Raw genomic sequence first — 14,117 nt, 5'->3', positions numbered from 1 at the left:
CCACCTGGTAATCAGAGCCACTTTCAACACCTGTGAACATCCCAATAGCGCTCTTACTGCTAGGGACACTAGAGACAAAACCCTGCCCCTGAGCTGAAGGCACAAAACTACAAGGGTGAAGGTACTGACATATTCCTTCATCCAGTTAAAAGCTGCCCCCAGACACAACCCACCCAGGCAGGGGGCTTTGTCCATACCTCCTTTCTCCTTGTAACTATCTCAGTTCCAATTCATATACACTTAGAGAACAACTATTTCCTAAGACACATCTTGTTCTTTTGTCTGATAACTGCCCATCCACAGGGTCTCCAAGGAAGGTGCAGTCCCTAGCAGGCACAAAGCAACTGTTGTTCCTTTAGTCCTAACCATTTAGAGGTAGTTAGTGTTCCTGCTTTCAGATAGGGAGACAGACTTAACAAACCTTAGTGATATGATTAGAGTCACTAGGATGTGAGGTCAGACTCCTGTCAAGGCCTCCCCAGCACATCACCTGTCAGGGAGGCCAACTGACCCCAACTCACAAAAAGTGTAGGGATAGTCCACACTGAGGCCTTGTCACACACACACAGTTACACTTGTATCCTCTGTCAACAAGAAAGGTGACTCTGGGGAGAAGCAGAATGCAGAGAGCTGGCCATGTGAGATACATGGCCCACCTTCCTCCACTCTCTCCCCTGGTAATACTTACCTCTGCACAAAGGCTTTAGAGACCTAGAAGAGACCCCTTTGCCAAAACAGATCCTCGAATTCCCAATGGCCTCTTGTCCTACTCAGGATATAATCCCAGGCTGCCTAGGCCCCGCCTGGCCTCATTTCCTCCCTGGCCAGAGCACACATGCTCCAGCCTCTCTATGTGATAGATTCTCTACCTTCTAAGCAACTAGACATGCCTCATACATCACACCTTCCTGCCTCAGGGTCTCCCTCTGAACTCACTATTCCCTCTTGTGGGACCCACTGGCTCCAATCACAGGCCAGGCAACTCTTAACTTGCTAGTTTCTGTGAATAAAGCTTGAAGGGACATGGCTATATGCAGTACACTCCAACTCCTTGGCTGCTTTGGTGCAGAAAAGAGGGCCGCACAGTAAAGTGGGTCTATGACACTGACCCAGTTAGCACCTTGGGATCAGGTCTGATAACAGCCATTCAGATGCCTGTGGCTAGTGGCAACCCTTTTACCATCCCACACCCCTCTACAATCTCCATTCTCCCTCTCAGGTCTCCTGTCTCAGGTCCCAGGGTATTGCTGCTGCTACTCATCAGTCATGCCTCTTCATCATCATGCCAACCCATTCTGGGGACCAAAGGGACTGACTATAAATATGTATGTATGTATGTATGTATGTATGTATGTATGTATGTATGTATTATGTATGTATGTATATTACCTACACTGTACCCAACGCGGCACTGAAACAGTCAGGACCAAACATCTGCACGGCACTCCCTCAACTCAAGTCCCAACTCAAACATCACCTCTCAGTGAAGCCCATGAAGACCACATAAGCAGCACCCTGACCTCCTTCTTATCCTGCCCAACACCCATCAATCACCTCTATCAACTCCCCCCTACCCAATGTACTTTCATCTCTTTCCATCACTCCCTTTCGGCTCACAAATATCCCCCAAGAGCTTAAAACATTGTTCCCCTATAACAGACATTCAGCAAACACTTGTTGGATGGATGGATGATGTCAGTATGATTCAACCCAAAGAAGGATGACACTGTATTAGAGTTTCAGGGAGAGACTACGTTATCACAGTTTCCCGGCCTGGTTTGATTGTGACAGTAGACGATGGAAAACTAGAGCCTGGAGGTGTGCAGGAAGTAAGTCCAGGCTGGGCAAAGCCAAAACAGCCTGGCAGATGAAAGGCTTGGTGCTGCATTCAACAGCCCAGGCCCAGTCTGCAGTTCTGGACAGTTCTGGAGTCACCATGGTGGTCATCAGAGACAGTGTAGAGAGCCACACACAAATGGTGCTAGCATCCTTAGGGAAAAGAATGAGCTTCCTGCTCTTGGAATATAAACTTAACTTAATGAAACAAAAATTCTAAAAGACAAGAATGCCATCATAAAAGGGCCACCCATTCTCCTGCCATTCCCTTCCTACAGGAAAAATACATGTGCAAGTGGAGGCCTCTTGATAATTAAGCAAGACTAGAAATTATGCAAATGAAATACATTCAAGTATGCAATGAATTTTAAATGACAGAACTACAGAAGACTTAATTGCTGTATTAGCATGCTATAAAAACACTAATCATAAATGTAAAACAATGCATGCAGATACTTAAATCCAAACTGTCCTGGTGACACAAAAATCAATGTGTTCCCTCCCACTGTGTTCATATGCAAACCAACCGCAACACACTGAAAGAAGATGTGTTGATTCTGAGGTCTCACTGTCATTTTTAGCCAATATACTCACTAGCATAAATGTTCAATGTTTAATTAGTTTTTGTTCACTTTCTGAAGTAGTTACTTAAAAAAAAAAAAAAGAGCCAAAAATATGATTCTCTTCAGGACTAATTTTGAAAAAGGTCCTATGCTGCTTGCATGCAATTTAAAAGTTAAATATTATCACAGTTGTTTAATGGGGTGCTGTGGCTCAGCACTCTTGCTGCTTCTTCAGAACAAGAGCCACGTACCCAGATTTCTCCTCTAAAGCAGAATTTCCTCTCATTAATTAAACTGACACTTGTCCGCTAACACTAGATTTCTGCTAATGGCAAACCATATGCATGCTGGAGGAAAGTCAGTAGTGGGCCAGACCTAGAACTAGGTTCATAATTTAGTCCCCACTCACCCACCACCACCAAAACCAATCTCCTAGTCCAAGTGTCTCAGATCCAGTGAGCAATTACTTTTACTGGGGCAGTTTTCATAGACCAACTTCCCAACCGGTTCACGAGCATGCTGGTCCTGTCTTACACGCTGCTTTGAGCCCTAGAACATTGGGATTTAACCTGGGTGCACTACCAAGCCCAGGTATGAGCACTGCCCAACTCCCTGGGTGACAGTAAAATGCAACAAGATGGAAAGAGACCGAAGTTCAGGAGTCTATACTCCTTGCTCTTGCTGTCTATGGTCAGGTGCTCCAGGGACACTTTGACTCATAGATAAAACCTCTGTCCAACCTAGACTGTTTGTTCAGATCCCAGTAACCAGGACCTGTGACAGCTTCCAGGGCAGTCACAAAGGAAGTCATGTTAATCAGAGCTATTCAAAGACTGTGTAAAAGGTGAGTTGGACAAGAGAAGAGTCTTCTCTGTCCCCACCATCCCCTCAAACACCCTGTGACTGACAGACATGCTCTTCAGACTTTATTACAGAAAACATGCTGTGCTGACTAATTTTATGTCACCTTGTCACAGGTTAGAGTCATCTGAGAAGAGGGAGCCACAGTTAAGAAAATGTGTCTACAAGGTGCTGTAGGCAAGCCTGTAGAGCACTTTCTTAGTGATTGATAAGAGATAGCCCAGCCCATTGTGGGTATAGCTAGCTCTGTGCTGGTGGCATTGGATTCTACAAGAAAGCAGGCTAAGCAAGCCAGTAAGCAGCACCCCTCCATGGCCTCTGCATCAGCTTTTCTCCCTGTCCTCACTCTTTTTAATTCCTGTCTTGATTTCCTTCAGTGATGGACTATATTGTGGAAACATAAGCCAAATAAACCTTTTCTGCCCTAACTTGCTTTTGGTCATGTTTCATCACAGCATAGTAACCCAAACTAAGACACATGCTGAGGCTGGCAACATCTGCTAGTAGCCACCAAACATGGAAGTCATTCTCATGCAAGTTCTGGGGTCCAGCTAGTACCAGCTGAGAAAGAACCAACTCCTACCTGGGTACTCCATATCAGCCCAGCATTCAAGCTAAGTGGCTTTCTCTCCCATGCAGGTCCTGCTCCAGCAGGCAGTAGGTAACATAGGAACAGCATCACAGAGCCAGGTGCTCGGAAAAGTCATTACCTCTGTGGTGTGGTTTGAGTACATATGGCCCCCATAGTCTCATGTATTTGAATGCTTGGTACATAGGGAGTGGCACAATAAGAGGTGTGGCCTTGTTGGAGTAGGTATGGCCTTAGAAAGTGTGTCACTGTGGGAGTGGGCTTTGAGATCTCCTATGCTCAAGCTATGCAGCTTCTGCTGTGGATATGCAATTCTTAGCTCTTTCTCCAACACCATGTCTACCTGCACTATCATGTTCCACTGTGATGATAATAGACTAAACCTCTGAAACTGTAGGCCACTCCAATTAAATCTTTTCCTTTATAAGAATTACAATGGCCATGGTGTCTCATCACAGCAATAGGAACCCAAACTAAGACACCTTGCCTATGCCCTAAAGAAGAGCCAGTCTCTGCCTGCTCTAGTGACCACAGTCCATCCATACACGTGTAGCCTTGGCCACTGACTTCTTCCCAGCCCTTCCCAACTGACCCTGCCTCAACTTGAACCCCTCCTTTCCTGATGCCCTAAAGGGTACCTCACCATTGCCAGACAAGGATCAGAACTACTTGGTGACAAGTCACCTGCTCATACTCTGGGAGAACACAACTCAAGCTTCAAAGAAAGCTTAGTATACCTTGTTCTGTACTCACCAAGCATTCAATAAAGGAGCAACTGAAGCACAGGGACAGGGTCCTGGGGAAATGGCTCCTTTTCTGTGTCGTAAGCCCCAGGCCTATGTTGTGTAGTAACAGAAGAGTGAGCATTCTCTCTGTGTTGTGCAAAACCTAGGAGGGCTGGGACTTAGTCTCAGGCACACCCTGTCCTTTTCCAGCACCAAACACAGTACCTGAGACAGAGTTCAGTCAGTCTCCAGCAAATAACTAGATATACTGACCAATGATTTTCCAGGTTATTTGTTGTGGAATATTAATTGAAGTTACATTCATTTATGCCATGGAATATTTGTTTAGTAATGCAAAGATATGTTACATTCTTTTATGTTACATTTGTTAAACTCTGTGAAGCTATGTTACTTTGCATGCCCAAAACACTTGATTGGTCTAATAAAGAGCTGAATGGCCAATGGCTAGGCAGGAGAAGGATAGGTGGGGCTGCCAGGTAGAGAGAATAAATGGAAGGAAAGAATGAGAAGGAGGGGCAAAAAGGAGAAGGAGAGAGGACACCAGGGGCCAGCTACACAGCAAGCCACTGAAGAAGAAAGAAAGGTATATAGAATAGAGAAAGGTAAAAAGCCCAGAGGAAAATGGTAGACAGTGTAATTTAAGAAAAGCTGGCTAGAAAGAAACAAGCCAAGCTAAGGCCAGGCATTCATAAGAAAGAGTAAATCCCCATGTGATTATTTGGGAGCTGGATGGCAGGTTCTCCCAAAGAGTAAAGAGCAAAGAGAAAAAAAAAAAAATACAACTACAGTTGTTCTCCTTCCAGAAACAGCTGCATACCCCTAGCTCAAATAAATCCCTTAGGATGAGGGCCATGTTACCTTGGTGTCAACTATACGCACTGTCCTCTGATCCCTGGCCCTCTGCCCTGCCTTCCTACAGAGGTCTGAAGGGGAGAACTTGCCTAGTTTGTGGTACTGACCTGCCAAACCCCTACTGCACCCATTTGCCTTATGACCTCTCCAACTCTCTCATTCAAGTAACACTGACACCCTCCAGAGATGCTGTGTGAGCATGCATCTGTGCCAAGGATGCTTGCCTGGCATCCTCACTAGTTATACTCCCCTGGAGCTACTCCTTGGTGAAGCACAGATTTGCTCACTAATCTGGCCTGAGAACTGCCCTATTCCTCCTGCCCTCCTTGTACACTTGCCATGCCTAGGAGATGTAATGCCTCCCCTCAGAAAACCAACCCTAGGAACTGGCCACCCCATAGTAACATCCCAACCCCTCCTCTTGGCTGACACGCAAGCCCTGAACATCTCATAGGTACACTGTGCCAAACTGTGCTGGACTTATACAGCTGCATGTCTGAGCCTCTGACCGCTAACTAGCAGCATGTAGATCTATCTTAGGATTTGTATTGTTGTGAAGAGACACCATGACCATGGCAACTCTTAAAAGGGAAACATTTAGTTGAGGAGGCTCACTACAGTTTCAGATGTTCAGTACATTATCATCATGGTGGGGAGCTCAGAGTCTTACATCTTTCAGGTAACAGGAAGGCAACTGAACAGTCACACTGAAGAAAACTAGAGCAAAAGAGACATCAAAGCCTGCCCTCACTTTGACACACTTCCCCCAACAAGGCCACACATTCTAATAATGCCACTGCTTTTGAGGACTATTTTCTTTCAAGCTACCACAGGGTCTCTATAGCCTTTACTGTTTCTAGGCAGGCCCCTACAGTTTTTCTTTGGTTTACACTGCCGGTACTCCTGTGTACACAATCCCAGGTCCACACAAACAGGATGGAGCTGCCCACCACTCACCCCACCCAAACCCCTGCTGTTCTGCTGATGATCTGTGCCCATTGACATGGCAAACACTATGCAGTTAAGTAGTTCAGGGTACTGCAGCTATGAGTTCCACAGGTGCAAGAGCCTCTCATGAGACTTTCCACTTAGACCAGCCCATGCTTGATGAACCATGCCACAGGGGCTTCTAGGCATTTACATCGTAACTGCCTACAAACCAATCAAGAGTGTGTAACTCTCTTAGAGGACATTTCAAAATGTGGCTATAAACACTAGAAAACCACAAAACAGAGTACAAGTGATCACAGCAGGTCTAGCCTTAATTGCAAGAGATATTTAATCAATAAATATTTGCTGTTTGGAATTGCATCTGCATTTAGGATTACAAGGTACTGAACTGAAAATTTATTTCAACTCATTAGCACAAGTCTTTTAAACACTGAAAGTCAGACTCAATTTAGAGTAGGGGCCTAGAATTCCCAGTTACTGATCTTCAAAAATAAAACAAAAGGGAAAGAGAGGAACGCTGTCAATAAACTATTCTTGCTTCCAATCTTAAGCCAGGCTTAAGTAGGTGAGGGCATGCACCAATAACTGCTGAACTCTTCTAGAAGGACTTTTAGACCGGCAGCCTGGTGCTGGGGCTCAAGGACTGGCCCCCACTCTCTATCATACAAGCAAGCTACTTTCCAAAACCTCCTGCCCCACCTCCTTGTCCTCTTCCTTTTCCTGTCTTCCTTCTTCCCCCTCTTCCTCCTCCTCTTTTTTCCTCTCTCCCTCTTCCCCCTTTTCCTCTTGTTCTTCCTCCTCTTCCTCTTTGTCCTCTTCCTCTTGTTCTTATTCAATAACAGCATTACCAATACACATTTCCTCTGAGCTGTGTGGTCTTCTGTACTGTAAGCTCCTGAGTCATGAATCTGCATACAGAGAATCTTTACTGGTAGAAGTTGGAGGGAACTAACACAGCTGCCATGGGCTGTTGCTTGTCCTTACTTTCTGCCAGACTTACCAAACCAACCTTGAAATTAAGCTAAAACTAGACAATGCCATCTTGGTCACAGCAAAATCCTGTGTCATTATGCAGCCAAGATGGACAAGTATGCAGCCATAGCCAACAAGCCATGCTCCTCCCACCAGGTACCAGAGCACTACACATGCAGGAGGAAGTGTCCAGGCTGAGCACTGACAGGCAGACTTACTGAGAGAAGCTTCCATGTCATTGGACGAACTGGCTTTGGGATTCCAGACCAACTCAGCTTCCGTAATTCGTCTATAGAAAGAAAAGAGAAAAAAAAAAAAAAAAAAAAAAAAAAAAAACAGAACAGAGAAAATCAGGGTTAGAAATGGTCCTAAAGCATCTTATCACATCCCATTAGTGTCTCTGGAGGTCAGGAAGTCCCACAAATGGAATCAAAGTAAGTCTAAATTAAAAGCATTTCAGAGAGTAACTGTTGTCAATTCACAAAAGATGATGAGTCATCACTCTGTTAACACAAAGCCTGGCTTTTGTTTTGTAAGTCTTAGATAGGACATGTCTGTCAAAGGCAGCCAGGTACCTCTGATGGCACCCTGGGACAGGTGAGGCCCTTCCTCCCTGAAGCAGCAGCCCCCTCCCCTCCCACTATCTCTGTGTCTCCTTGAACCCACAATGCTAAGTCTCCATTTGACAACTTAGCTGGCTCTCTTTCTCTCTCCCACTCCATCCCACTTGATGCTTCTTAATGCCCATCAGAGACATCTTCTCGGCACTGGTCTCTGGGAGGTGAGCTTGTCTTTACACAGCACTGACAAAGGCAAGCCACACAATACATGTAGGACAAGAGAGCTTCACAGTGGACAAACACAAGGCCTGGGTGTCTTTACAAATACCACCAAGGAGCAGAACCAAAGGATTGGCCAACGAGAGAGGGGCCTGCAGCTAAGGCAGTGAGTGCATGGCACAGTGGGGAAGGAGAGCAGGCCCTGATTCTGCCTGTCGCTGATCTCCTGGGTGGCTAGAGGGCTCATGTGGGTGTGTAGGGACATCCATACACTCCAGTTCCAGCAAGACAAGGGCAATTGCATCCTTTGCTTCCATTCGAAATCTACTATTAGGCTCTTCTAACAGCTCTGAGCTCATGATTAATACCAGGAATCAGAGAAGTGATTACAGAGAAGACTTTGGTAATACAATCAACAAAATACAAAGTCCTGACATCTAATCTTTTTCCAATTACTAAAGTCTAAGTAAAATAAGTAGACAATAATTGGGTGACAACACCAGCAATAACTTGCATTCACAGACCTCAGAAAACATCAAATCTCCCCCCAGCGCCCCATGGATGCCATTGAGAACAGGGGTCTAATATCTGAATGTTGATAACTGTTTGCTAACCAGGCTCACGGTACCTCTCCCTCCTTGCTGCGCTGATTTCTGGCTGTGGTTTATGGAAAAAAAAAAAAAAAAAAAAGCACTAAGAAAACAAAACACACTGGTTAATGTTCTCTGACCCCCATCTCCATGAAGAAAAAAAAGTTCAAAGTCAAGAATCTTAAACATACAGCATGAGATGAAGTTCTTGTTTTGTCAAAGCTCAGTGTTTAAAAAGAGCTTTGCATACATTGTCTCACTGGCTCCTCAAAGCAACTTGGATTAAGCAGGCCTGTGAGCCCTGTCCATGGATGAGAACTGGTTTCAGGGAGGTTAAGTAACTTGGCCTTTAATGCCAGGTTCTTTTCACTGTATTAACTCCTATTCTTAAAGACTTAGTAACACTGTCAAATACCACTTATAAATACAGACAAAGATCCGAAAGAAAGTCTTGAGAGGTCCAAGCACATCAGTATATCTGAAGAATAGCATATATCACAAGATTCACTTCAAAGTGTGCAGGTGGGAGTGAAGAATCTACTGATGGGGAGAAGCCACACTCCATAATGACAGATGTACAGATATACAGATGACAAACATACTTTCCCTCTCTAGAAGAATGTCTTCTGCGCAAAGTACCCACAATTCACTGAGAGCAACACTCACATACTGAGGTGTGATGAGCAGCCAGCCTAGTAGACCCCACTCAGATAATGCAGAGCTGAACCTCCTCCCCATGGTCAATGTGCAATGGGGCTAGGGTTCCATCTTAGATACTGGGAGAACAGCACAACTGCTCAGGACTCCAACAAAGTCCTCGCTCTTAAGGAATCCTTGCAAACAACCCTCTTTCTCCCTCTGACAGTAACCCAGTTAGACATGAGACATGATTGATATAACCATCTATCTGAACAGCCTGCAGCCAGCCAGAGAAGAACAAGCAAGAACCAGGCAGGAGATGCAGGTCCACACTAAGCAGGATGGGCAGTACACAAACATTTCAGAACCAGGTTTTCCCTGTGTAATAGGGAACTAAATACTGTGATGGGTGTGAGACTAAAAACTGTTCAGGCCATATGAGAAAACTAACTGGCAGGCTTCCCTTAAAGATGAGCATGGAGAGAGGCAGGTGCCAGGCTCAACAAAGTTTAAGGTATAGTTCCACTGGACTAGGTAAGCAGCCAGATATCATGGCGGCCTGTGAGCAACAACAAATATGACCTCTGTGTCTAGCACTGAGAAGGACTCACCTCCCAGCCAAAGCAAACATCAAGCCATAACTGGTAGTATTTAGGCATATGTACTGTCCTGCCTTTGGAGTTCTGACAAAATATGCCCTCAGCTGTTGCCACTAAGAGCACCACCTATGCCTATTCATTATGTTCCCTTTTTAAAGAGCCCTGCCCACCTCCCATCCCTCTCTTTCTTTCTCTCCCCCATCTATCTGTTCTCTCTCTCTCTCTCTCTCTCTCTCTCTCTCTCTCTCTCTCTCTCTCTCTCTCTGCCTCTTTTTTCTCTCTCCTGCTGCTCCTGACCCCAGATGCCAGTCCCACCACTGTATCCTTACCCCCTTTAACAATTCCTTTCCCCTAATAAAACCCCCCTTGGTGTGAACTTTATCAAATGGCATCTTTCTCTCTTTTTAAAATTACAATAACCACTCAAAAGAAAGGGCCAGAAGTGCTAGGAAACTAAGCAGGGAATATTACATCGGAGGTTAAGCCAGTTCCTTAGAGAACATGAAAACTGACAAATGTTGAGTCAAGAAGAGTAGTATTCTAAGCCCACAAACACCTCATGCAAGCCTGGCCTTGTGTAGACAACAGACTGGAGAGCCAAGAATGGACACAAGGAGACTGAAGAAGCTCACCTACAGTGCAGCAAGAAAGAAAAACAAGAACCACAGAGAGATGCTTAATAAGAGCAAGACAATCCAAAGCAATATAAAGAAACCCTGTCTCTCTCTCAAAAAAAAAAAAAAAAAAGCAAGCTAAAAAAAAAAAAAAAATAAGTGGGTTTCAGACTAAAATACCATGTCAATTGTCACACACACACACACACACACACACACACACACACACACACACACACACACACAAGGTAATTTTAATACAAAGAGAATTAAAATTGCAATGGGCTCTGCTGGATGTATCCTAAAATTTTGCAAGCTCATCTTGAAGAACAAGGCTCTAAGAGAGCCAATAAAATTCTCAAAAAGAATAATGCGGGACTGGGGAAATGGCTGTCTATAAAGTGATGGCCACACAAGTCTCAGGACCTGAATTCCAATCTAAGCACCCATGGCCCTATTCAGCAGCACATGTTGGAATTCCAGCATACTGGGCAGGAGTCATAGCCAGGAGATTCCCTAAGCCTGAACCTTGCTGGCCAGCTAGTCTAGACAAATCTGTGAACTCTGGATTCAGTGAGGGACACTGTCTCAGAAAATAAGTGGAGAAATTTTGAGAAAGAAACACAACATCAACCTCTGCCCTCTATGCACATGTACACAGACACACAAGACATGCACACCACACAATAAATAAAATAAAGAATGTGCAACCGGAGAGATGACTCAGGGGTTAATGTTGCTCTTCCAGATGACTCAAGTTCAACTCCCAGAATCCACAACAAGTGGCTCACAACCATCTGGAACTCCAGCTCAAGAGAATCTGATGACTCTGGCTCCTGTGGGCAACAGCACTCATATATACATACCGACATGCAGACAGATACCTACACATAACTTAAAATAATAAAATTAAGCCTATAAAGAGATTTGCAATAATAGTTAATAGAACATCTATGACAGAGTTACATGAAGATAGGAGCCTTCTGTGAGAGATAAAGGGAAAGAGACCCGTGAGGCAGGCAAAATCAAAACTGTGAACACATGAGCACGGAGATGTGACAAAACGGCATTCACACAACCCTGCACCTACTTCTAGAAGAGGTTCTGTATCTTACTACAAAACTAAGCCTAAAAGGTAACAGACCTAAATGAGGGTAGCCTGGCTGTTTGTGTCTTTATGCAAAAGGAAAGGCTGAGAGGCACAGAAGGAAAACTGCTATATTTTATGGGGAATCGACAAATAAAAGATTAATAAGTTAAGTACATAAGCTGGGATGTAACTATACAGTATAAGGAAGTAGATTATTAAAACAGCAAATGCAGGCTTGACAATTTCGTGCAGCATATAAAAAGGTTCACACTACTCATACATAAAGAACACAAACACAGAAGTTAAAAGACATAACTGCCCACAGGGAAGATTCCAGAACAAATGGCAGTGGCTACTCAAAGAGAATCTGTGGTGATGGGAAATGTCATTCTGTATATATGTTTCTCTTATTGGATAATGAATAAAGCCCTTTTGGTCAATAGGAAAGCAAGATAGGCGGGACTAGGAGACAAGGAGGATTCTGGGAGATGTAGTAGAGAGGAGTCAAGATGTAGGATGTGAGAGAAGAGGTCCAGACACTCTCCAGTAAGATAAGACCACATGGAAACACTAAGATTGATAGAAATAGATTAATATTTAAGACAGAGCTAGCCAATAAAAACACTAGTAACCAGCCAACAGTTTCATAATTAATACACTGTTTCTGCATATTATTTGGGGCTGATGCTATTCTGGGACCAGGCTGGCGAAAAAGTGCTCATAAAGAACTATACATTAAAAAAAAGAAATCCTCCAAAATAAGGTTGGATTAAATTGTAAATGAATAATGACACCCAATATTGAAAGGACTGGGCACACAGCTATTCTCTGGCAGCTTGCTGTGAGTATAAACTGGGATAATTTTTACTTGATCAGATTTTTTGAAATCCTCTGAACAGCCACAGCCACTTTACTGAGGAAGCCTATAGTGTTATTTCCACGACCACATAGGGCTATATCTGAGGACTTTGTTAGCAGAGAGTACTGTGAACAAATTACCCAGAGCAAGCAATGTGTCCATTAGTAGAGGCATGACTCCACACCTAGGAATACAAACTGCCCTAGGGAAGACCAGATCCCTGTTTGTGTGGATATGGAATAAGCCTATCTGAGCATATGTGAAGGAGATATATAGACCAGAGCATAGCATAGCACAGCCAGTGTTGGGAGGGTTGGAGAACCAGTCAGACCAGTAGAAGACTCCCATTATAAGGAGGAAGTGGTCTCTGCAGGGTTGCAAACTTCCTGCAGCTCAGGCACCTTCATCCCCAGCTTTTTATAATTAACACACATTCACTGCACAAAGTGATATGTTTTGTTATGGTCTCTTGTAAGTACTTAATGGTCTTTGACCATATTACCACCACCACCACCACCCCACACCACCACAGCCTTTTTCTGATCTCTCCCCCTCCCTGTTGGTCTCTCTCCTCTTCCCTATAATTACCCTTTCTACATTCACACTGATAAAACTGCACTACGGGTCCATCCCCAGTCTTCAGCATCATTCTCTGTTGATGGGCATCAAGGCTACTGTGAACAGGGCTACAATGGACATGGACTTGCAGCTACCCCCGGTAAGCTGATGTAGATGCTTTCAGGTTCATACTCAGGCATGGCAGGCTAATATACTAGTTCCCCTTTTAATTTTTAAAGGGACTTCCACTGCTCCACAGGGACTGCATTAATTTACATTCCCACCAACAGTGTATGAGACAAACTGCAGCTATCCAGGCCCAGCCAAGTCCTACAACACCTGACAGCATCCTTCACCACTTACTTCCCTCCTCTGTGGAGACAACCTGGCTAACTGCCTGCAGGGCAGTGTCCTAAGCACCTGCCTCCTCTCCAGGAAGTAGAGTTTTCCCTAAGAATGTTCTCCAAGGTGCTCTGTTCTACTGCACATCCCCCAACAATAGACCAAAGTTCCAGTGTCTGTGGTAGGGCTTTTCCATTTCAGCCATTATAGGACTGTTAAATGACAGCTGCTGTGATTTAATCAGTTCTGTGATGACTGATCATCATGAGCACTGTGCAGACTCCCATGTTGGGGCCACTTATGAACCTTTTGTGAAGTGCTGACATCTACCTATCTCTTACCCCGGGTGCTTCAATGTTTCATTGTTGACTTGGAAGTCTGTTTCTTCTAATCCCTGGCTTTTCATCTGACTGTGAGTCACATGTTCACGTCTCTCATTGCACGCTGGTTACCTTGTTGAATGTTTAATGTGCTGGGATCAATCAATGCCTCTGTAATACAGCACCAGGTCTATTTCGGTCAACATGACCTCATCCTCCAGGGGGCTGGAGGCATAGGCTCCTGAGCCAGGCTCTGTACTAACTCCCTCCAGCATTCAGTTCCTATGGCTCTGAACTCTCTGCTTAGGCCAGTGGTAACTATCTCCAGCTCAGGGAATTTCATCCCACTCCTGAAAT

At 44.5% G+C, this 14,117-nt stretch overlaps 1 protein-coding gene across 2 annotated transcripts in view; it reads right to left on the bottom strand.

Moving 5' to 3' along the window:
- Nucleotides 1–14,117, bottom strand: part of Tbc1d22a (TBC1 domain family member 22A) — a 286,880-nt gene that overhangs the window by 198,771 nt on the left and 73,992 nt on the right. For both annotated transcript variants that reach the window (XM_051189573.1, XM_051189571.1), the window contains one exon: nucleotides 7,589–7,659. In XM_051189573.1, coding sequence (XP_051045530.1) covers nucleotides 7,589–7,659 — 71 coding nt within the window. The remainder of the gene's footprint in view (nucleotides 1–7,588; nucleotides 7,660–14,117) is intronic.

This window comes from Phodopus roborovskii, unplaced genomic scaffold (assembly GCF_943737965.1).
Source record: "Phodopus roborovskii unplaced genomic scaffold, PHOROB, whole genome shotgun sequence".
Lineage (NCBI taxonomy): Eukaryota > Metazoa > Chordata > Mammalia > Rodentia > Cricetidae > Phodopus > Phodopus roborovskii.
Note: the sequence above shows the minus strand (reverse complement) of the source record. Positions and strands in the feature narration are given on the sequence as shown.